Here is a 24,835-nt window from a genome sequence, read left to right as displayed (position 1 = left end):
CAATCTGACTCTAGTTACTTTAAATTTGAATGTACAAAATTTGAGAGTTAAAATAACTTTGTTCATTGAATGTACCAAAAAAGACCAGAGATTACGTAAGAGACAAACTCGCATGCTTTTACAGATTTATAGATGGGTACCCGTACGTCTTTTCTCATCTGTTGGTATATTATCTACAGAAATAGAAGTAGTGAGAAAGGTAAATCTTAGGAAATAAATGGTAACTTTCAAAGAACATGACGCTTTCTACAAAAAATGTGCATGCAAATCATCTGTTGTCTACATGTATACATATATGAGGCTGCTAACTTGCTAAGGCTACTAGCTACATTAACATTCATATATTTAAAAAAAAATGAATGAATATCATGATTGTGGGTAGCGTTAGAACCCGAATGGCGATTTTCCCCTACTTCCACCTTCTCCATATTCCTCATTCCATTCTCTGAGTGCATTCATACTTGCCGCATCATAAGAAACAGACGAACTCACCTATTGATTTATGTTATAATAAAATTAGGCAAAGTTTGTATTCCGGGGAAAAATGAATGTAAAATTAACTAGATATGGGTTGGGCAAGCAAAGTTTGGAACTGGTTAGGGGGTTGACCAACAAATGCTATTTGTCGATTTTTTAACACAAAGTTGCAAAAAAATAGTGTGTAAAACACAGTATCCAAAAATAGGCTTTGGAATAATAATCTGAATTGTCGAATAAAAGAATTTATACTTGATTTGACCCATTCGATATAAAACACAACCGAATTTCTACATAAGTAAATGGATCGAACTGCCACGTTGAAATGACAAATAAACAAAAGATCAAGAAAGTCTACCTTGGCCTTAGATTGAATAAAATCGTCCAAATTAAGCAGTCTTAATTCTGGAGTTGTTTCGTGTTTTTGTCCCTACAAAAACATTGCTTATATTAGAAACACTTACTGATATAAACGATATCACAAGAATCATGGTATCACCACATTTTCAACTAACTTGTCATACATAAGAAGAAGAATGAAAAGAAGCTTACTTTCTTTTCTTCATCTAAAAGTTCTTGAACAGGTCTATAAGCCGCAGCAATACAAAGATTCTGCACCCAAAAAAAAGATAAAAATACAATAAATTAAATTAAATTTACAACAAATAAAAAATCGTATAAAGTTTAATCAGTCACCAATGAAATGTTACCTTTAAATCACTTCCTGAATATCCTTCAGTTGCATTTACAAGACTTCTTACATCAAAATCGGATTCTATATTCTCTTTAGCAAGTAAGACTTTTAGTATCTTTAATCTACTGTTGGTGTCTGGCAAGCCCACATATATCCTAAAAATCGATTGCATATAAAAAAAATAATTATTTACAATAATAATCACTAGTAATAGAATCAAAACTATGTTGTGAATAAAATTATGTAGTCCTTCCGTCCCAATTTAATAGTCTAGTATTCCTCTTTGAGCGGTCCTAAATTAATAGTCCACTTTCATAAATAGATAAAGATAACGAGGTAAAATTATTTTATAACCTTACTTTATACATATAAAATAAAAATGTTAAGTAAAAAGTGAAGGGTAAAACTGTAAAGTTAACAAAAAGTACAGTGTGATATTGACTTTCTTAAATTGTGTGTCTTTTGTCTTGCACTATCAAATTGAGACGAAGGTAGTAGTATTCTTTAATATGTATTATTTTACCTTCTCGGCATTCGACGGATGACAGCATCATCAAGATCAAACGGTCGATTTGTGGCACCAAGTACGAGAATCCTTTGACTATCTTTAGATCTTAATCCATCCCAAGCTGCCATAAACTCGTTCCTCATTCGTCTCGTAGCCTCGTGCTCATGTCCTCCACGGGCACCAAGCAAACTGTCAACCTATTTTAACATCCACCAAGAATAAATCTAACTAAATCGAGAATAATCAAAGATTGAAAAGAATCAGAAGTAACAGTAAGGTATTGAAATAAGCTTACTCACCTCATCAACGAAAATAATTGCAGGAGCCAACTTGGTGGCAAATGAGAAGAGTCCCTTTACAAGTTTTTCAGTATTACCATACCACTGCAAGAAAGAACAATTATGTGTTTAGCAATTATGTCTTAAGTTGAAGATGGAACAGAGTACACACATCCGTTTAGAATCAGATAGTCAGTCAGTTGTAACAGGAAAGCTGTATAAGGTGGTGCTTGGGTCTAATAGGTATGTTGGTTGAAATTGTGATTATGAGATGAATAGTTTCTGACAATCTATTCTATTTCTATTTATTATTATTATTATATAAATATAAATATAAAAGAAGTAAAATGATCATATAATGACATGTTAAATAAAATAAATAAAAAGATAAAGATTCCTTACAAAGACTGTAAACCTGCCTAGCGAGAAATGGTGTGAACAACTTTTATCGGGTCAAAGGATAAATGGGCTCAAGTATACCATCAACGGGTCAGATAACCGATTGGGCTTCATGAATATTTTGGGGGGAAATTGATGAAAATACACTTTTTTTTTAAGGCTTCAAACAAAATACACTTTTTAAAAAAAATTGCCTTTTTACACCATTCGGTAGACAGGATTTCTGTCTACCACCTTTATCTGTCGTCTACTACCATTTTTACAAAGTAGTAGACAGTAACAACAAGGTAGTAGATAGTGAGAACAAAGCAGTAAACAGCCAATTACAAGGTAGCTGACCGTCTACTGCCTTGTTGTTACTGTCTACTACTTTGTTGTTGTAGGTGTCGACTGATATGTATTATTGGTGTCGACACCTACAACAAGGTAGTAGACAATAACAACAAGGCAGTAGACGGTCAGCTACCTTGTAATTGGCTATCTACTGCTTTGTTCTCACTGTCTACTACCTTGTTGTTACTGTCTACTACTTTGTAAAAATGGTAGTAGACGACAGATAAAGGTGGTAGACAGAAATTCCGTCTATCGAATGGTGTAAAAAGACAATTTTTTTTTTTAAAAAGTGTATTTTGTTTGAAGCCTTAAAAAAGTGTATTTTGAACAATTTCCCCTATTTTGGGGAAACTGAAGTTGGGCCTGATCTTGGACTAATTGATGCTCGGGTGTGAAGGCAGAAGGGAAAAAAAAGACGCAGCTTGTTTACAGCTAGAGTCATTGTTGGACTCTAGTTTATATAGTCTAATAGTATTTAAAATTAAATTTTAGCTCTTATCGTTATCTAGTTTTTTTATTATTAGAGTGCTCCCAATGGTCTCGTCCAGGAGCCGCCCAAGTTCTAGTCCAGGAGGACACCAATGGCACCACCTAGCCCAGCTTTAGTCCAGGGTGGCGCCCAGGTATCTCGTCCATGTTTCCGTCCATTTACAACACATTTGAGGACGGAAGGCTTGCAAGTTTTGTGGTACTTTTTGCTACTAATCTTGTATAATTGATTAATTAATTAATATAGTGGGTGAGGAAGGAGTGTCATTGTTGGGAGTGTTTAGTCCTGTTTTAGTCCTGGGAAGGAAGTGGGATGGAGGTGCTGATGTGGCGCTGAATGGTTGGTTAATCCTGGAAGAAATTTAGTCTTGGTTGGGAGCACTCTTATTGTTAGAAATACAGCTGCGGCTATATTCCAGGTCCCATTATTTGCGTTTGAATTTTCTTGTTTGGCCACCCACGATCATAATCTTTACATTATCCATAATCTACCATAGATTTCAGAATGCATAAAGTACCTTTGATGTAAGTGTAGCACTTGTTACGCTAATAAAGTTGGCTCCTGCTTCATTAGCAAGCGCCTTTGCAAGAAGCGTTTTCCCAGTTCCAGGTGGCCCAAAAAGCAATATTCCTTTGCAAGGCTAACAAATGCCAACTTCCGTTAGTCGTTATAAAACAAGTGTATATGTATAAATTACAACGGTCAAATATCACGCTTAAAAAAATACCCGCAATAAATTTCCACGAGAAAAAAGTTCGGGTCTCTTCATTGGAAGAATGGCCAATTCATGTAACGCTGTCTTCACATCTTCAAGAGCGCCGATGTCATCAAATTTTATGCCGATTTCACCAGGCGGAACGACCGCTGAAATAAAGTTTCTCTCGTACTGACCCTCAGCAAGGTTCTGAAAATAAACCGAGTTCAGTTAGTCGGGTAATTCAGTCTGTTAATACAGTTACGGTTTAGTTAATTCGGTTTTTGCTCACCCCTGCTACTTAGTCAGGTAATGGGTCATTTTTTGCAAGTCAGGTTGTGTTGGACCCTTAACAGAGTTTGTCTGAACTACTTAAACAAATATTGTGTCGAATTTGATTATAAAAGATATAATAATGATACCACAATAAGTCAAAAATCAAATTTTTAAGAACAAAATGTTTTACCATTCAAGATAATTATTAGAAATATACACACTCACCTCGTTTATTAATAGATGACCCAAATTGACACGTTCATAAGTAAATGGGTCAAGACTGTCAGCTCAAACAAAAAAGAACTAACCTCAAGGTTTAGTGCTGCAGGTTTCTTGGAGACTGATTCCTCCTCTATTACCATTAGCCTCTTAATTCCAACTTCAAGGCTTCATGTGAAAAATGATGGGAAAATGGTCACAACGGGCAATCTACAAAACGGAAACAAACATCCGTTTGACAAGCATTTCCCGACCCATATGAACCTGTGAGAAAACTAACAAATAAGGTATACCACAATCACCACAAATCAGCCCCAATTCTGTCCCAAATCAGCAAATACAAAATAATTGAGCACACACAATACACGAGACTTTTTACGTGGAAAACCCCTCAAAATCGAGAGTAAAAACCACGGGACTCGTAAGCCACTTAAATTCCACTATCATCAACAAAGAGAGCAATACAATAATCCTTCTCTAGATCAACTAGAGGCATACAACATCATCATACTCTTGAACAACAATAATCAACAAGTATATGAAACAATTAAAGACAAAAGAAGAATTTCATCACCCAAAATTCTGCTACTGTTCGACCTGCTGTAACTCAAGCTACAGACCACTTGAGACGAATTCAACGGTTGAAAATGTTGGCACTGATGTCAGGAAGACACAGCCCAAAATTGAAGAAGATTCAACGGTCGGATCTCCGGGGATCGAAAGTTTTCTGGCCTGCTGTCACTGTAGACGGGAATTGGGGTTTTGACTCTTTTTCTTGATCTCTCTGTGATCTTTCTTACTCTTTTGATGATGAAAACAGCTGCACCCAATTGAGATTTGAAATGCCCTCAAATGATTGACCAAGTTAACCAACATTTGGGCCTAATTTGTTGGGCCTTGGGCTTGGTTTTAATTTCCTCATATTTGGAAACTAAATAAAATACCCAACAAATCTCCCCCTTTTCAATTATGAGGAAGGAATCGCCATCCCGGCGATCGAGCAACATACCTTGAACTTCTCACTTGCTAAAGCCTTTGTGAACATGTCGGAACCATTATCATCGGTGTGAACTTTATCAAGTTCAAACGAACCATCTTCAAGACGTTCTCTAATCCAATGATACCGCACATCAATATGTTTTGTCCGCTTATGATACATAGAATTTCTAGCCAAATGAATCGCACTCTCATTATCACAAAGAACCACATATCGTGATTGCTTAAACCCAAGGTCTTGTAGAAACCTTTTCATCCACAATAGTTCTTTGCACGCTTCTGTTGCTGCCATATATTCAGCCTCGGTCGTAGACAATGCAACACACTTTTGCAACCTTGATTGCCATGACACTGCTCCCCCTGCGAAAGTCATCAAATATCCAGAAGTGGATTTCATGTTATCTTTGTTTCCTGCCATATCTGAGTCTGTATAACCAACAAGCATCGGCTCTCCATTTCCAAATGTGATACCCAATTTTGAAGTACCTCGTAAGTATCTCATAATCCATTTAACTGCTTCCCAATGCTTCTTACCCGGATTTGACATAAACCGACTAACAACACTTACCGCATGAGCTATATCTGGCCTAGTACACACCATAGCATACATCAAGCTACCAACTGCTGACGCATATGGAACTATATCCATCTCCTCAACATCCTCCTTTGAAGTAGGACAATCTCTTTCTGTTAGCTTAAAGTTGTTTGTAAGAGGGGAACTAACCACTTTAGCATTCTTCATGTTGAATCTACTTAGCACCTTTTCAATGTATTGCTCTTGTGATATATGTAACGTCTTAGCACCTCTATCTCTAGAAATCCGAATGCCAAGTATCTGTTTTGCTGGCCCCAAGTCTTTCATAGCAAAAGACTTGCTCAATTCTCGCTTCAACTGCGCAATTCTTTTAATATTTTTACCAACAATTAACATATCATCAACGTATAACAACAATATGATGAAATCATCATCACCAAACCTCTGAAAGAAAACACAATGATCTGAAGTTGTCTTTCGGTAGCCTTGCTTTCCTATAACCGACTCAAACTTCTTATACCACTGTCTCGGTGCTTGCTTCAACCCATATAAACTTTTCTGAAGTCTACAAACATAATTTTCTTTACCCTTAACCCGAAAACCTTCAGGTTGCATCATGTAGATTTCCTTATCCAAATCACCGTGAAGAAAAGCAGTCTTGACATCCATCTGTTCAACCTCAAGATCAAGACTAGCAGCTAATCCAAGAACCACTCGAATAGATCCCATCTTCACAACCGGTGAGAAAATCTCATCAAAATCAATACCCTTTTTCTGGCTGAATCCTTTAACGACTAACCTAGCTTTGTACCTTGGTTGTGAAGTAAGCTCATCTGTCTTCACTTTGAATACCCATTTGTTTCTCAAAGCTCTCTTGCCTTTAGGTAACTTCACCAGCTCATAAGTATTGTTCTCATGCAAGGAATTCATCTCATCTTGCATAGCTTCACCCCACTCTTTCTTATGCTCATCTTTCATTGCTTCTGAATAACATTCTGGCTCTCCCCCATCAGTAACTAATACATACTCATCAGCAGAATATCTAACAGAAGGATGACGGTCTCGGGTAGACCGCCTAAGTGGGACAAATGGGGGCACATCTGGTACTGGAATCTCTACCTGCTCCGGAGCATAATCATCATCAGTACCATGTTCATCATTATGAACATCATCTCCAACATGTTGTGGAGTAACTGGATCCAAATCAACAAGATCAGCACTAGTTTGAGGAACTGAATCTGTCTTCTCAACATCTTTTAACATCTGATCTTCTGTAAAAACAACATCTCGGCTTCGTACAAGTTTCTTCTGAACTGGATCATATAACCTGTACCCAAAATCATCTTCACCATAGCCGAGGAATACACATGGCTTAGTCTTCATATCAAGCTTTGACCTCTCATCTTTGGGAACATGAACAAAAGCTTTACATCCAAAAACTCGTAAATGACGGTAAGAAACATCTTTGCCGCTCCAAACCCTGTTAGGAACATCAAAATGCAAAGGAACACAAGGGGTTAGATTAATAATATGAACTGCCGTATTTAAAGCCTCACCCCAAAAGGAATCGGACAACCCTGCATGTGAAAGCAAACATCTAACTCTCTCAACCAAAGTTCTGTTCATCCTCTCTGCTAAGCCATTCAACTGAGGTGTCTTTGGTGGAGTCTTTTGATGCCGAATACCATTCTCCTTACAGTAAGCATCAAATCTGCCAATGTATTCACCGCCATTATCAGTCCGAATACACTTGAGTTTCTTTCCCGTTTGCCTTTCAACTAGTGTATGAAATTCTTTAAACTTTTCAAATACTTGATCCTTTGACTTTAAGGTATAAACCCACACCTTCCTGGAATGATCATCGATGAATGTAACAAAGTAGGAACATCCACCAAGTGTCCTAGTCTTCATAGGCCCACAAACATCCGAATGAACTAGATCAAGTACGTTCTCCATTCGAAAAGGAGAATGACTCTTAAACGCAACTCTGGTCTGTTTCCCTGCCAAACAGTGAGAACACTTACTCAAATCAATACCACTAACACCCGACAACACATTCTTCTTGAACAAGATAGACATCCCCTTTTCACTCATGTGGCCAAGTCTTTTATGCCACAACTCAGTAGAATCAACATTGTCCACTGCGTTAACAATGTTCTGGATGATCTTCGGACGCGTGATGTATAATCTTGAGTCTTTCTTGCCTCTTCCCACTATCATAGAACCAACAGTTAGTTTCCAAATACCATTACCAAAACCGTTATGATAACCATCATCATCAAGAATGCCTGTTGAAATAACATTAAGTCTCATATCCGGAACATGTTTTACATTATGCAAAACTAACTCCATTCCCGTGTCAAATTTCAAACAAACATCTCCAATACCAACGATCTTTGATAACCCGGCATTACCCATCCTAGCAAATCCATAGTCACCTGGAGTGTAAGATGAGAAGTGATCTCTACAAATTGCAACATGACATGTAGCACCACTATCAACAATCCAACTCGTGTCATCATGAGTAAGATTGATCATATCATAATCAATACAAACAAAGAACTCATCTGTGATAGCGTTAACTTCAACCTTATCATCATCACCACCATCACTTTTCTTTTGTTTATTCTTGTCATATGCCTTTTTCTTCTCATTCTTCAACTTTGGACAATACCACTTTGTGTGCCCCTTTTCATGACAATTATAACACTCAACGTTAGCAAATTTGCCTTTGCGTGAGCTGCTACGATGATTGCCTCTTTTACCCTGACCTCTACTATGACTTCTGTAGCGACCCCGACAAATCGTCAAGTGACGGCGTCGGCTACGTGGGTCCCATTACCTGATTATAAGTCTTTAAGATAACGTTTGACCAAAATATGTCGCCTTCATTTCAAAATAAAGATTGTTTCAAAGTTTACAAGAATTGTTCAACCAAAAGTTAAGTTACAACGTTATAGATACGATTGAAATCTAGGCGACACGGTTTAAAGTAAAGTCAAAAGACGCTCCATGAAATGCATGTATACTCGACATCGGATGCAAGTATCAAATAGTAAGCGGAAGCATGTTTCACATATCGTGCAAGACCTGAGAAAAACATAGAAATCTGTCAACGAAAAACGTTGGTGAAATCATAGGTTTAGTAAGTAAATTGTATTGAACCACAAGGTTCTTTAAGAATTGCTCAACCAGAATCATTCACATTCCAAAATAGTATTTGTATCACGAGCACCCAATTATCAAGGCTTAACCGAATCTTCCCTCTGAATTTTGGATTTAGTGTTAGAACTTACACTATACATTGTTGAAATTATATTTCATTCACTAACGGTGGCGAACCGTCTGAATGAGGGTTTGTTAAACCCGTATGGCCACACAACATAAATACACGCTTACACTTACACCCTGCAAGTGGAACTAATGATAATTGGATTGAGGACTTTTGTTCAAACTCGTATGCATCTTTGTATTCGTATTTGTTCCCAATGTAAAAACATGAAAAGTAAATAAGTATGAAATGTATGTGTTTCTCAGCCCACGATGTAAAGAATAAAAGTGATTAAAAAGTGGGACTATGATCTCACCTTGAGTACAAGAGTTAATAAAGTACTTCAACAAGTAACCGTGTGCAAGGACAAGGCTAGTCTTGACCTAAACATATAGGTTATATCAATAACGGTAAACACAAACGGTCAAAGATGTTCAATTAGTCCTATGGCTCGTTACGACTCGATTATGAAGCATGTGAGTCAAATTGTCAAGTTTCATGCAAGATACAAGTATAGAATCATGTTAGAAAGATTGCATAATTAATTGGTTAAGTTTGACAAAAAGTCAAACTTGGTCAAAGTCAACGAAAAAGTCAACATGTTCGGGTCGGGTCTCGGACAAATTTTCTATGCTAGTTATTCATATATAAGCATGTTAGAACAAGTTGCATGCGAATTGGAAGTCTAAAACATGGCAAACATTTCACGTGAAACGGACATTGGAGACAGAAGCTGGGCACGGCTTATGCCGCGCCGCGGCCAGGCCTGTCGCGCCGCGACAATGGCCGTGGCCTGGTCCCAGGCCTGTTTCACTTGTTCAAGACTTGGTCAATTTTCAAACAAACGCAAAACTCAAACCGTAAACAACTAGAAGACGTATCTTATACCGTTGGAAAGCTCTTTTGACAAGGAACACAACTAAACATGTTTCACCAAACAAAAACATCATTTATAATAGCCGAAAACTCATCAAGTGATCATTAAACGTTCATTTTTAAGGTTTCAAGTTCTTCAAATGTAATTTGAGTTTCGGGAAACCAATTCACACATATAATATGCCGTTTTGAAGGTAATGAAACATACATTACAACTAAACACTAATAATTAACATTCCATGGCATTCAAGCATCCAAAAATTCATGTCAAGAACTATCAACCCTAGTCAAACATCTCAAAATCAATAATCATGTTTTTGGAGTTTCCTTAATCAACCTATACATCAAAATGAAGCTAATGATACTAGTAACACTTTTAAAACATGCACTTTAACAATCTAACAACATTTGTTCATCCAAAATCAAGGATTTAGCAAGTAATTTCATATTGAACTAGTTACACCAAAAATAACGAATCGAGCATACAAATTACATACACGACATCACAATGAGCCATAGACACTAATTAACAACTTTATAACTCAAAAATCTCAAGAACACATAAAATTAGTGATTTTAGAAAGTTACCCAAACTCGATGAAATTGGTACCAAAATGTAGAGGATGAAGAGAGGATCACGAAAATGTAATTTGTTTTGAAGTTTGCTTCCAATCCCGAATTTAGATGATGATTTTATGAAGTTGGGGTTTGTGTGTGTGTTCTTGCTAGAGAGAAAGAGAGAGAGAGGGAGATGGTTGAATGGTGGTGATTGGGGTGGACTAGTTGACCTAGTCAACTAGTTTGCCCCGTGTCAATTTTAGTCCCTCGAGTTTAGAAGCGGGTGCGGGATTTAACCGATCGAATATTTTAAATTACACGAGAGTACGGGAGACGTTATCTTCCAACAACGAGAATATTTAAAATGTTACATAACAAAGGATACGAATCTAGATACGAAGGGTATTATTTAAAAAGAAAAAGACGGGCGTTAAAATAATTTAACGGAAAAATGCGGGATGTTACATTATCCACACCTCAAAAGAAATTTCGTCCCGAAATTTAGTTGGAAGTAGTAGTCGATATCTCTTACTCGAGACTTTACGTTGTCAATGCTATGAATAAGTGGAAGTACGTTCTTGAGGGTTCTCATGAATTTGGATAGTCAGGGTTTTACGTTGCATTAAGGTTCGGTTTTTACGATCCCCGGTTTCAACTGGTTTTCCTATGAAGAGAAGTTTGTCATCGATAGTTGATGTATCCAGCAGGATTGCACGTTCCTGTTCCGCAGGACACGTTTCTAAGTTTGTTACACGAAATGTAGGGTAAACGGAGACTTAATTGAGTCGGAAGTTCTAAACGGTAGGGAGTGGTTCCAATACGCCCCAAGGTTTCAAAAGGGTTAACATGTCGCGGGTTTAACTTTCCCTGATTCCCGAAATGGATTACACCCTTCCAAGGTGCGGGTTCTCAATATTACGCGGTTACACACTGGGATTTGTGAGGTTCTCCTCTAAGTTTGGTATAACTCTTCTGGCGACAATGGGTTGTCTCGAGCCCTTCTCGGACTTGAACGATCTCAATTGTTGTTTCTTGATGGAGTTCAGATTTCGGTGGTTGGTGCTTTGGTTAAATGAACAGGGGTATGACATTAGCGGTCATATAAGGTTTCGAAAAGTGCGCGTGAACACACGAGTGGTAACTACTGTTGTAAGAGTGATCTACTAAAGGTGACAATACGAGTTTGTGAGATGTCTTTCCAAGACGTAAATCGTTCGTTTGCTCGGTTCGTCAGTTTGTGGGTGGTACGCGGTACTCATGTCTAAGCGGGTTCCCAAGGTTTCTTGTAAAACTAGAAGTGAAACGAGTATTTCGATACAGAATAATTGACAAAGATACACCGTGTTGGAATAGAATCTCTTAAGATACGTTTGAACAGTTAGTTAGGGTTCGAAAAATGTTCGTTAGGACTATTCACCCTCGTGGCGAATACTTATGTAATATGAGGAGTTTCTCTATCCATGGAGAAATGTTACAAGGAGTTTCTTTAAACGGAAATGCGAACGGTAAAGATAGTAGTGAAATGAGGACTTAGAATAGGATGAGTTTACATCTCGAGGTTGCTATAACGTGCCTCTAGTTGTCAAAAGTTGAAGTCTGAAAGAGAAACGAGGTAGTACACGTAGTTGTATAGTTCGGGGTTGAATAATAGTTGACCGATTATCAGAAACACAAGGGCGTTAAGTCAAAGAAGAGTGAAGTATCGTTGGATTGTGTGTTATCTTAATTTCCAGTAATATCAGACGGTAACGGTGAAATAACAGAGGTATGTAGTGTGGTACGTGATGACAAGAATATTGATCGGATCCACAATTTAGTATTCGAATTCTTCGTGCAAAATAACGAATTTCCGTCCCGTTGATTTCGAGTCGAGGGAGTATGCCTTTCGGCGTCCAAGTAGAAATATTTCCATATTTGAGTCCCATCTGGTGTTGTACGAATTTAGCTAGAAATGTTTGTGTGATTCTTCACGCTCAAGGTTCGATCGCGGAGAGATTAAAGTCGTGTAATACGAGAAAAGTCAGAAATGAATCTTCGGTAACAACCGGTGAGATCTAAGATTTTTACGAATACAAGTCTGAGTTGGGAGAGTTTCCTGATTACATGTGGCTTGATTTCGAGATTGATTGTAATGCCTTGACCATTAACTTCATGGTCTAGAAAATTGGACTTCGTTCAACAGAAATTCTCACTCGGAGAATTTGGTATAAAGTTGCTCTTTTCTCAAAAGTTCGAGCGTAAGATGGTGATGTTGTTCGTTTTCCTTCTTTACTTAAATAAGTTAAGATGTCATCTATAAATACGATAACAGATTAGTCTATATGAATTTGCATACGCGGTTCAAGAGGTTTATGGATACGGGCGAGCCCTAAATAAATCAAGCGGTACTAAGAGAGATTTACAACTAACGTTGCGAGTTCGGAAAGTGGCTTAGGAGACATCGTCTCACTTAACCCCCAATTGATGATAACCGGAACGGAGGTCGATTTGGAACATACGGGATTCGTGCAAATAATCATGAGGTCATGGATGCGAGGGAGAGGGTATCGGTTTCCAACCGAAAATTACTCAGTTCACAACAATCTATGCAAGATGATGGGGAAACATTTTTTTTTTTTTTTTTTTTTTTTAACGAATAGGTTTCGAGCTCCCTAGTTCTATAGGTGTCAAGTCAAAAGTCTTAACGTATATCCTCCAATAAAATTTATAGGCACACAATATTTTTCGTTGGTCACTTAAATCGTCTAAGTAATATCTAGGGGAAAAAAGTGGAATGTAAAGAGCACGAGTCAAAGACTTGGTTAATAAACATCTAGCGGTAATCGAATCGAATAAGTATGAAATATACTGTTTGTTGTGAAGAAACGTACCCGTGACTAGTCCATCGTCGTCTCGGGCATCCTAGGTGTCGATGTTGAAAGTTCAACGGCGTGCGTTGGGGTTGATTTTCTTGTTTGGGCACGCACTCCTAAAATGACCCGGTTGGCCACATTCAAAACAAACACCCGTCTTGGGTGCATTGTGCTCCTTTTGGGCGACGGGAGCGGTATTCCTACAATCGTGGGCTACATGGCCACTTCTTTGACACTTCAAGCAAAATGGTTTGCCACATTCACCTAAATGATGTTTGTAGCACTCGTTACAATACGGTAGGTGTCCGGTATAACCTTTCTTGCCGTTGGGGATGAAGGGCTTCTTGGCGGGGTTGTTGTAATTGCTTGATTGGGGGGCTTCCCATTTTCTTTTGTTGTCACCCGACTTATCCTCGGCTTTACGTGCCGGCACTTCAATCTCGTCCACTGTTTCAATCAATTGGCGGGCCATATTCAAAGCCTCTTGGTGGTTAGCGGGTTTGGATGACATTACTCCTTGTTTGATGCTCTTGGGGAGACCATCCATGTAAAGTTCAACCCTTAAAGATTCGGGGTTCACAAGATTTGGGCACATCAAAGCAAGTTCGGAGAATCGTTGATTATAGGCCTTAAGGTCGTTCCCGACCGCTTTCAGAGCTCTTAGTTCTTGTTCGAGCCTTCGGGTTTCTTGGCGAGGGAAATATTCGGTGATCATCTTTCCTCTTAAGTCGGCCCAAGAGAGAGCGTGGGCTTCGTGGATACCCACCGATTGTACATACGAATTCCACCATGTGAGAGCGATACTGGCGAAGGTGTGAGTGGAATATCTAACCTTGTCTTGGTCTCGACAACCGCTTATGCTAAAGACGGCTTCCGTTTGCTCAAACCATCGGGTGAGCACAACCGGTCCCCCGGTTCCATCGAAAGTGTGAGGTTTGCACCCTATGAAATTCTTATAGGAGCATCCTTCGTTGGAATTTCTGGCTCCATTGTTGTTGTTATGATGATTGTTGTTATTGTTGTTGTTGGAGGAGTGACCGGCCATGGCCGCATCCACGGCAGTGGCTATCATACGTTGGAGGGCTTGTTCGGGAGTTTCGGGAGGAGCGCGTCGACGAGCCATTGTTCCTTCATGACACAAGAATATCGTTGGTTAGTATTTTCAACAATACTAACCGGAGTATGGATTAAGGATAGAGAGAAAATTTTCCTTGACTCGCCCTAAATTCTTTATGTCATAATGTCGGAACGTCCATGTGAATCACCGTAATATAATCCCGGAAATTATATTACCCTGATTCTCATGTGCATTTAACATTACTTCATAAAGTCAAGGTGGCGCATCAACAAAATTTATCAACGTAAGATCAAGATCGAATACGAGTTTGATATGATAGAAGAGTTCGAGTATAAATGCACAAATAGTCAAGTAATTCCTACTTCAGTCTATATGCCGGTTGTAGTCTAGATTCACCTATGTACCTTATGACTCGGGGTGGACACAAATAAACTCTAAATCCCTACAACCAAGGCTCTGATACCACCTGTAGCGACCCCGACAAATCGTCAAGTGACGGCGTCGGCTACGTGGGTCCCATTACCTGATTATAAGTCTTTAAGATAACGTTTGACCAAAATATGTCGCCTTCATTTCAAAATAAAGATTGTTTCAAAGTTTACAAGAATTGTTCAACCAAAAGTTAAGTTACAACGTTATAGATACGATTGAAATCTAGGCGACACGGTTTAAAGTAAAGTCAAAAGACGCTCCATGAAATGCATGTATACTCGACATCGGATGCAAGTATCAAATAGTAAGCGGAAGCATGTTTCACATATCGTGCAAGACCTGAGAAAAACATAGAAATCTGTCAACGAAAAACGTTGGTGAAATCATAGGTTTAGTAAGTAAATTGTATTGAACCACAAGGTTCTTTAAGAATTGCTCAACCAGAATCATTCACATTCCAAAATAGTATTTGTATCACGAGCACCCAATTATCAAGGCTTAACCGAATCTTCCCTCTGAATTTTGGATTTAGTGTTAGAACTTACACTATACATTGTTGAAATTATATTTCATTCACTAACGGTGGCGAACCGTCTGAATGAGGGTTTGTTAAACCCGTATGGCCACACAACATAAATACACGCTTACACTTACACCCTGCAAGTGGAACTAATGATAATTGGATTGAGGACTTTTGTTCAAACTCGTATGCATCTTTGTATTCGTATTTGTTCCCAATGTAAAAACATGAAAAGTAAATAAGTATGAAATGTATGTGTTTCTCAGCCCACGATGTAAAGAATAAAAGTGATTAAAAAGTGGGACTATGATCTCACCTTGAGTACAAGAGTTAATAAAGTACTTCAACAAGTAACCGTGTGCAAGGACAAGGCTAGTCTTGACCTAAACATATAGGTTATATCAATAACGGTAAACACAAACGGTCAAAGATGTTCAATTAGTCCTATGGCTCGTTACGACTCGATTATGAAGCATGTGAGTCAAATTGTCAAGTTTCATGCAAGATACAAGTATAGAATCATGTTAGAAAGATTGCATAATTAATTGGTTAAGTTTGACAAAAAGTCAAACTTGGTCAAAGTCAACGAAAAAGTCAACATGTTCGGGTCGGGTCTCGGACAAATTTTCTATGCTAGTTATTCATATATAAGCATGTTAGAACAAGTTGCATGCGAATTGGAAGTCTAAAACATGGCAAACATTTCACGTGAAACGGACATTGGAGACAGAAGCTGGGCACGGCTTATGCCGCGCCGCGGCCAGGCCTGTCGCGCCGCGACAATGGCCGTGGCCTGGTCCCAGGCCTGTTTCACTTGTTCAAGACTTGGTCAATTTTCAAACAAACGCAAAACTCAAACCGTAAACAACTAGAAGACGTATCTTATACCGTTGGAAAGCTCTTTTGACAAGGAACACAACTAAACATGTTTCACCAAACAAAAACATCATTTATAATAGCCGAAAACTCATCAAGTGATCATTAAACGTTCATTTTTAAGGTTTCAAGTTCTTCAAATGTAATTTGAGTTTCGGGAAACCAATTCACACATATAATATGCCGTTTTGAAGGTAATGAAACATACATTACAACTAAACACTAATAATTAACATTCCATGGCATTCAAGCATCCAAAAATTCATGTCAAGAACTATCAACCCTAGTCAAACATCTCAAAATCAATAATCATGTTTTTGGAGTTTCCTTAATCAACCTATACATCAAAATGAAGCTAATGATACTAGTAACACTTTTAAAACATGCACTTTAACAATCTAACAACATTTGTTCATCCAAAATCAAGGATTTAGCAAGTAATTTCATATTGAACTAGTTACACCAAAAATAACGAATCGAGCATACAAATTACATACACGACATCACAATGAGCCATAGACACTAATTAACAACTTTATAACTCAAAAATCTCAAGAACACATAAAATTAGTGATTTTAGAAAGTTACCCAAACTCGATGAAATTGGTACCAAAATGTAGAGGATGAAGAGAGGATCACGAAAATGTAATTTGTTTTGAAGTTTGCTTCCAATCCCGAATTTAGATGATGATTTTATGAAGTTGGGGTTTGTGTGTGTGTTCTTGCTAGAGAGAAAGAGAGAGAGAGGGAGATGGTTGAATGGTGGTGATTGGGGTGGACTAGTTGACCTAGTCAACTAGTTTGCCCCGTGTCAATTTTAGTCCCTCGAGTTTAGAAGCGGGTGCGGGATTTAACCGATCGAATATTTTAAATTACACGAGAGTACGGGAGACGTTATCTTCCAACAATGAGAATATTTAAAATGTTACATAACAAAGGATACGAATCTAGATACGAAGGGTATTATTTAAAAAGAAAAAGACGGGCGTTAAAATAATTTAACGGAAAAATGCGGGATGTTACAACTTCTCCCCCGCGTTTCTGTGACCAAGATATCTGACTGTGAAGAGGAACCTTGTGACTTTCTTCTCATCTCTTCATTCAATATACTACCCTTAGCCAATTCCATGGTGATAGTACCATTCGGTGCAGAGTTGGACAAAGATGTCCTAAAAGTCTCCCAAGAGTCTGGTAATGTACCAAGTAACCAGAGACCTTGAATCTCATCCTCAAACTTGATACCCATACCTGCAAGCTGATTTATAATACCCTGATATGCATTTAGGTGATCTGTAATAGGAGTCCCATCATGATACTTCAAAGCCATCATCTGCTTAATTAAGAACAACTTGTTATTCCCAGTCTTTCGTTCATATAACTGCTCAAGCTTTTTCCATAAGGCTTTAGCATCAGTCTCCCCAGTAATATGATTCACAACATTATCATCAACCCACTGCCGAATATACCCACATACTTGTCTATGCAAAATTTTCCATTGAGCATCAGATTTTTCCTCAGGTTTATCCTCAGTAAAAACAGGCAAATAATAATCTTTCACATAAAGAAGATCCTCCATCTTGCCTTTCCAAACATGATAATTTGAACCATTTAAACTAATCATCTTACTTGTATTAGCTTCCATCTTTCACACAAGTCAAATCAAATAACCTAGCTCTGATACCAATTTGATGGGAAAATGGTCACAACGGGCAATCTACAAAACGGAAACAAACATCCGTTTGACAAGCATTTCCCGACCCATATGAACCTGTGAGAAAACTAACAAATAAGGTATACCACAATCACCACAAATCAGCCCCAATTCTGTCCCAAATCAGCAAATACAAAATAATTGAGCACACACAATACACGAGACTTTTTACGTGGAAAACCCCTCAAAATCGAGAGTAAAAACCACGGGACTCGTAAGCCACTTAAATTCCACTATCATCAACAAAGAGAGCAATACAATAATCCTTCTCTAGATCAACTAGAGGCATACAACATCATCATACTCTTGAACAACAATAATCAACAAGTATATGAAACAATTAAAGACAAAAGAAGAATTTCATCACCCAAAATTCTGCTACTGTTCGACCTACTGTAACTCAAGCTACAGACCACTTGAGACGAATTCAACGGTTGAAAATGTTGGCACTGATGTCAGGAAGACACAGCCCAAAATTGAAGAAGATTCAACGGTCGGATCTCCGGGGATCGAAAGTTTTCTGGCCTGCTGTCACTGTAGACGGGAATTGGGGTTTTGACTCCTTTTCTTGATCTCTCTGTAATCTTTCTTACTCTTTTGATGATGAAAACAGCTGCACCCAATTGAGATTTGAAATGCCCTCAAATGATTGACCAAGTCAACCAACATTTGGGCCTAATTTGTTGGGGCTTGGGCTTGGTTTTAATTTCCTCATATTTGGAAATTAAATAAAATACCCAACAAAAAAAACATAGCCAGCTTAAATGATATTCAAGAGCCTCTAAAGCTAATTTGACAAGGTTCAATTTCTCATCTCGACAATGCGGTCACCACATCATGGGATGGGACCCACAAATCAAGAACTTGAAATTATATGGAACAAGACGTTATTCAAAACTATCAAAATACCTTTCACGAGGCAAATTCAATCTATCTGACTTGATAGAAGGAACGTCACAGGTGGATAAGTAGTGATTCTTAGCCCATCCAACAATATTCTCAGCTTCTGTAAATTCGGTAAATAAAATATAAACAACAAGTTTTGAATCACTTCATTTGTCAACTTAATTATATCAAATGTACCCTTCATTGGATAAGTAATGATTTTTACCCTTTGAATTTTGTTAATCTTTATTATACTTTAATATAAATATATTTTGGACAGTATATTAAGCTAGCTAATTAACTGCGTTAACAATAGTATAAAAATGGTTTATGCTCTTGTTATCGAAAGAAATTATGTTTGCAGATGAAGTATAGGCTAATTTGAAGAGTTTTTAAACATGTGCTTTAAAATGATCTAGTTCTTGGCTCAAAATCGCATGAACCGAATCAGTACCAAACTGAACCGAACCGAACCGAACCGAACCAGTACCATAATTAATGATGCTATTCATGATCCTTGATTTTTCATTTATTGATTCGTGGTCTGGTTCTGATCAATCCGTGTTTTACATAACATGAGGCATTTATTTATTATATAGTAATAACGGGAACTTACTATTTGTTGTGAGTACCAATCCATCCGTGTTTACATGCAAGAGGCCCACGCAAGACAGTTCATTATCAGCAGCAACCTGAAACGGATAACTAATTTCGAAAAATATACACGAAAAAAAAATCTAAATGTATTAATGAATTTAAGGAAGTGTAAAGACACTATTAAAGATATATATCTATCTACCTTATTCAATTCATTTATATTACTCCGTGCTATAACAATCCGTCTATCTTCATCAATTTGTTTATTAAATACTCTAAGGAGATCTTCATCCTGATAGACAAAATATAGAAGAAAATTACTGAAAAGTAGCTATGAATTTTAGGAGCATTGCTACCATATGATGATGTCAGCTTCCGGTTTCTTAGCCTGTTGAAATGAATAAATACCTTTGGAGGACGCATAGATATAATATTAGTAAATATCTTGTGGATATCGTTGTCTTCTGACCTTGCCGTGGGCCCTAGTCCTTCATTGAATCCTTTTAAAGAGAGAGGCTGAAATAAAAGAGCCAATCGCAGTTCATGAATGCGATCAAAGAAGAAAAAACGACCATAATACACATATTCTAAAAAAATCTGGAAATTACCAAATTTGCGATACCGCCGCCATAATATTGAAGAATCATAGTCTGTGGACAAAAAAAGATAAAATGTCAATTAAACAGGTCAAAATGGGTGGGTCAGATGGGGTGAGTAGCAGTCAAAATGGGTGATTTTCAAACAGGTCAAGCAAGAATGAGCCAACAAGTTTTTTTGGCCTTCTTTTTAAATTTTAAATTAAAATAAATATTAAATATACATGGAAATGTATTTAACGAGATAGGAAGCCTGTGCGTTGCGAAGCTGGGTAAAATTTTCAAATAAATAAATAAATATATAAATAGGAAAATGACAAAATAGCTTATGTCGGCATGACGTTAGCATGACGTGGGTTGACGTCACGAACATGGTATATAGGATAAATATTTGGCAGAAGTGTTGCAACCCCTTGAAATGAGTGCAAGTTCACTTCAACTTCAAGTCTTGGTATATGTGTAATATATGATGACAAATATTATACCAATGTAATAAATTATTTGTTTATCAAATAAAGTGATTTAGAAAGTTATAAACATTAAAATTGACTTTAAAGAAGTTTTGACCCATTTGGCCTGTTTTACTTCTTGGCGAGGTTTTCAAATTTTACCGTTTAACCAGTTGCACTTACGTAAAACTCAAATCAACCCACTATTAACTAAAAGGGGAAAAATTTCGCCTAGAGACACACACACACACACACAACTAAAATTACCGCTATCTCTTTCTCTTTTGATCCGAGCTCGGCTTCGTTTCGCCCACATATCGATACAACCGGCCCTGATATTTGGTCAAACATAAACTCAAGGCTGATCACAAATTCTTTGTGTCTTCGCTTGGAAATAGCATGTGGCAACCTTATAGATGAGTCTTGGAAATAAACAATAAGAGGTTCCACAGACCGCAGCACCTGCAATCATAATCATAATAAAAATATTAATAAGCGTTTTTTAGTTTTTACTTCTTAAAGAAATTTTATACTGAAAACATATAGGAGCTGCAAAAGTTCTTATCTAACCTCGGATAATGCCTTCATTGCAATATAACAATCAGCTTTGGTATCAAAATCATGCACGATATCATTCACTACAATATGTGTAGTATAACTGTTACTATAGTTCGTTTAGTTTAAAATTTAGTTCTATATATATTATAACCCCTTTGTCACATACTAATTGTCACTACACAAAAAACAACAGTTTTAAAAATACCATCATTCAATGTATAATTTCCGTTATTCTTTACTTTTTACATATCTTTTTGTCTTATAAACATATATTATAAGTATCATTGAACTTTACCTCTTTATTCTAATCTATTTATGGATATGGAAGTGGACAATTAACGTGGGACATCTCAAAAAGAAATACTGGACAATAAATACGTGACGCACAGAGTATAAGGTGATTTTATAGAGATGAAAAAGTTACGATTTATCCAATATATTGACGGATTTGCAGATTGCTCATCTTGTACGCTATCCAGGATAACTGCAGCATCTTTGTCATTGATCTCATAAATCTCCCCACGTTGACCCATGTACAAGGGTCTGAAGACAAAGAAATATTACCGAAAGAAAATTAAAAACCAATATATGATAAACGGAAAGAATAGTTTAGCAATTACATACACAACGAGCATAGTCAAACGATTTACTATTCAGCTAGAACATTCAAGAACGGGTAAGTAACATAGTCAACCATTGATTTATTAACAAATAAGTAAAATAGTCAAGGTTGTAGAAGTCGCTAGTTGGTCGGGACGTTGTGCGGACAAGTCGGACAAGTCGTGGACTAGTCGGCATTGACCAACTTTGACTTTGGGATTTTTCCATATATGTATATAAACAAACATATATATAATTAGAGAAATGGATGACTTGTCTTTATTCTCGGATAAGAGAAGGACTGTCTACATCTCAGCTCCCCATACACTACTTATGTGGTATTGGGTTTTGTTGTTATTGTTGTTGTTGTTGTTGTTGTTGTTGTTGTTGTTGTGTGTGTGTGTGTGTGTGTGTGTGTGTGTATATATATATGTATATATATATATGTATATATATGTATGTATGTGTATATATGTATACACACACACATTAGAGACACATAAGCCCACGCAAAGACATTATAAATAAGTAAAGTTCAGATTCAAGAAAAGTTCCTATTACAGTAAATAGGAAACATGGCTTCTGTAACCATGTTTTAAGAAATTATAGACACGTAACTGTAGCGAATAAAGTACTTAATTAATTTACATATCTAGGTGGAGAAACTACTAATGAAAGATAAAATAAAGATCATAACCTTTTATCTCCTTCCACAGATTCAGAAGGTCCAACATATATGACATGATCCCCTATGAAGTATATACAAGACAGAAAAATGAGAAAAATATATACATACATACATACATACATACATACATACATACATACATGTTCTCATGTGAATACATCTCTCTCTTTATGTATATATGTGTGCGTGCGCGTGCGTGCGCAATATATTTGTTTCAAATAAATATACCTTCCTTAAATGACTTCTTTGCTTTTTTAGAAGACTTTGTCTCTTCCTGCTTTGGTTCAGAGGCAATCTCTTCAACAACATCGACGTTCTGTTTTATATAAAAGTGAACAATAAAAGATACTAAACATAGCAGATATATAGATTATAACTTACTAACCACAATGTAGCAGCTGTAACATGTAGCTGTAACATGTAATATGACAAACTTACTAACCACAATGAAGATGTAAAGAAAATAATTCATAGTGTTGGGGATTTTTTTTATATCCGAGCATCTTACGTTTGGGACTTTGAGTTGAAATAATCAGTTATTAGTTTGGATAAGCAGCTGACAAAACATATTAGCTAGTAATGAATTTTAATTGACTAATCTACCTTATTTAACAACCTCCTATTTTCAATTCAGGAAACCCTAAACCTTATTTAAAAAACTGTCTGTTTCGGTCAAATCAAATTGGTACTTATGCTGATAACCGAAATTTCTCAAAACATGTGATAATATGAATAATACAAGTATACATCTACATACACAATTTACTACGGCTCAATTAATCTACTTTGAAAATACACATCCAAACACTCTGTAAAATTAACTACAACAATGGTTACTACTTAACAAACTTATTATTATAAAGATGATAACATCAAAAATTAAGATACCTTTGCCTGCATGTTCTCATCATTTGATTTATTTTCGTTACTGCGAGTCCGATCTTCCTCATTGCTTGCCTCATCGTCGATTTCTGATTTGGAATTAATATGATCACCTGATTCTCCATGTTCATCACCTGATTCATCATCACCAAAATCCTGCAATAATTTATACAAAAAAAAAAAAAAAAAAAAAAAATGGTGAGAACCATGAGTAGAAAAAGTGATTGGCTAATTCCTGCAACATGTAAACAAAAATTCCTCGGAATATACTTACGTAAGGAGCTAGAAAATTACTGTCAAGAATCAATAAAGGGACTTGTAAATCACGTGCAAGAGCTCTTGCAATTCCCTCTCGATAAAGCTCAGTGCCTGATCAGTCATTCATTTTATATGATTATAATATATATATATATATATATATATATATGATTACAAGAATTATGCTAATGAAATAACCATCTAAAGTTTTTTAAAATAAGGGATTACAAGAATTATGGACTAGGAATATCTTTTGCCCAATAGGTCATGATCAAAACTGATCATTCAATAATACAACACAAAAGGTCAGTTTTGGACTTTGGGTTGTTGACCTGCCAACACGTTTTTGCCCAATTTTATGAATTGTAATGTATCAACTATCAACTTTTTTTGCCAACACTATTTTGCCCAATTTTGATAAATAACAAGCAGGTTTGTGGGTTGTAAGCATCAGAATAGACTTGGCCCACATTTTCACCCAATTCGACCCATTTGGCCCGTTTCATTATTAGCTAAGTTTTCAAACTCCCCATTCAACCCATTAAGGAGAATATATATAACCCAAATGGTTTCAATATCTATACCTGATACGCTCCGAAGCAATATTCTCTCGCTTGAAGAATCTAGGTGCCAGCCATATTTGGTCGTAAACTTCTTGTGTTTCAAATGAGATGCAACACAATCCACTAAAAGGTTCTTCGAATTTTCACTAAAACGAAATAAAGCAAAAAGCTTACAAATTTGACATCGAAAAGTAAAGATATAACACAACACGGGTCGATACTTACTTTACATAGTAGGGAAACGTGTCCCACGAAACCGTTTGTTTCTCCCATGGAATAATTCTTTTTAAAAACTTGTTTTTGAACCGTTGCCTTTTGGTTAAATAAGGTGATTTTTTCCTTTTACTTTCAACAGACAACCTCTCATTGATTAACCATTCTTTTTGATCTTGCTCTTCTAATCGAACATGCGCATCGTGTTGATTCACATCTTTGATATTTTCTGAACTATAAAATCTAGAATTTGCGTATGATCTCGCAAGATATATTGTAGAGTTAGACCCAGAAATCTTGGAAGAATTAGGCAAGTATAGTCCAAAAAAATTATTTCCAGAAATGTATTTTGTTTCAGTAGTACAATGGCTTAAAGATCGATAACAGGAATGATTTAAACCACTTAATAACTTGTATGGTTGAAACATGAGATTCCATCTTTTATTCTTCCACTTTAGTCTAACTGAATTCAT

At 36.8% G+C, this 24,835-nt stretch overlaps 1 protein-coding gene across 1 annotated transcript; it reads right to left on the bottom strand.

Annotated features, from left to right (window-relative positions):
• Positions 1 to 384: 384 nt before the first annotated feature.
• LOC139860088 (uncharacterized) lies at positions 385 to 24,835 on the bottom strand. The gene is made up of 23 exons (XM_071848861.1): positions 24,375 to 24,835; positions 24,171 to 24,295; positions 23,603 to 23,697; positions 23,335 to 23,484; positions 22,675 to 22,762; positions 22,456 to 22,507; positions 21,583 to 21,701; positions 21,171 to 21,238; positions 20,868 to 21,062; positions 20,164 to 20,205; positions 19,964 to 20,071; positions 19,758 to 19,847; positions 19,575 to 19,650; positions 18,983 to 19,079; positions 4,458 to 4,536; positions 3,907 to 4,083; positions 3,697 to 3,819; positions 1,979 to 2,062; positions 1,695 to 1,876; positions 1,188 to 1,326; positions 1,030 to 1,089; positions 836 to 907; positions 385 to 492 (listed from the first exon to the last, which is right to left on the bottom strand). Exons 1-23 carry the CDS (start codon positions 24,833 to 24,835, stop codon positions 385 to 387), a joined length of 2,790 nt encoding a protein of 929 aa, XP_071704962.1.

The sequence above is a fragment of the Rutidosis leptorrhynchoides genome, chromosome 7 (assembly GCF_046630445.1).
Source record: "Rutidosis leptorrhynchoides isolate AG116_Rl617_1_P2 chromosome 7, CSIRO_AGI_Rlap_v1, whole genome shotgun sequence".
In the NCBI taxonomy this organism is placed as follows: Eukaryota; Viridiplantae; Streptophyta; class Magnoliopsida; order Asterales; family Asteraceae; genus Rutidosis; species Rutidosis leptorrhynchoides.
The sequence above is the reverse complement of the archived record's forward strand: the minus strand, read 5'-3'. Positions and strand labels throughout refer to the sequence as shown.

What these genes read in the sequence shown, in the direction of transcription:
- LOC139860088 (XM_071848861.1), bottom strand. Translation starts at nt 24,835, where the DNA reads ATGAATTCAGTTAGACTAAAGTGGAAGAATAAAAGATGGAATCTCATG. An exon ending in GCGGCGGTATCGCAAATTTG is followed by an intron (nt 20,072 to 20,163) that starts GTAATTTCCAGA and finishes CTTTTATTTCAG; the next exon opens with CCTCTCTCTTTAAAAGGATT. An exon ending in TTGAATTTGCCTCGTGAAAG is followed by an intron (nt 4,537 to 18,982) that starts GTATTTTGATAG and finishes TTTCACATGAAG; the next exon opens with CCTTGAAGTTGGAATTAAGA.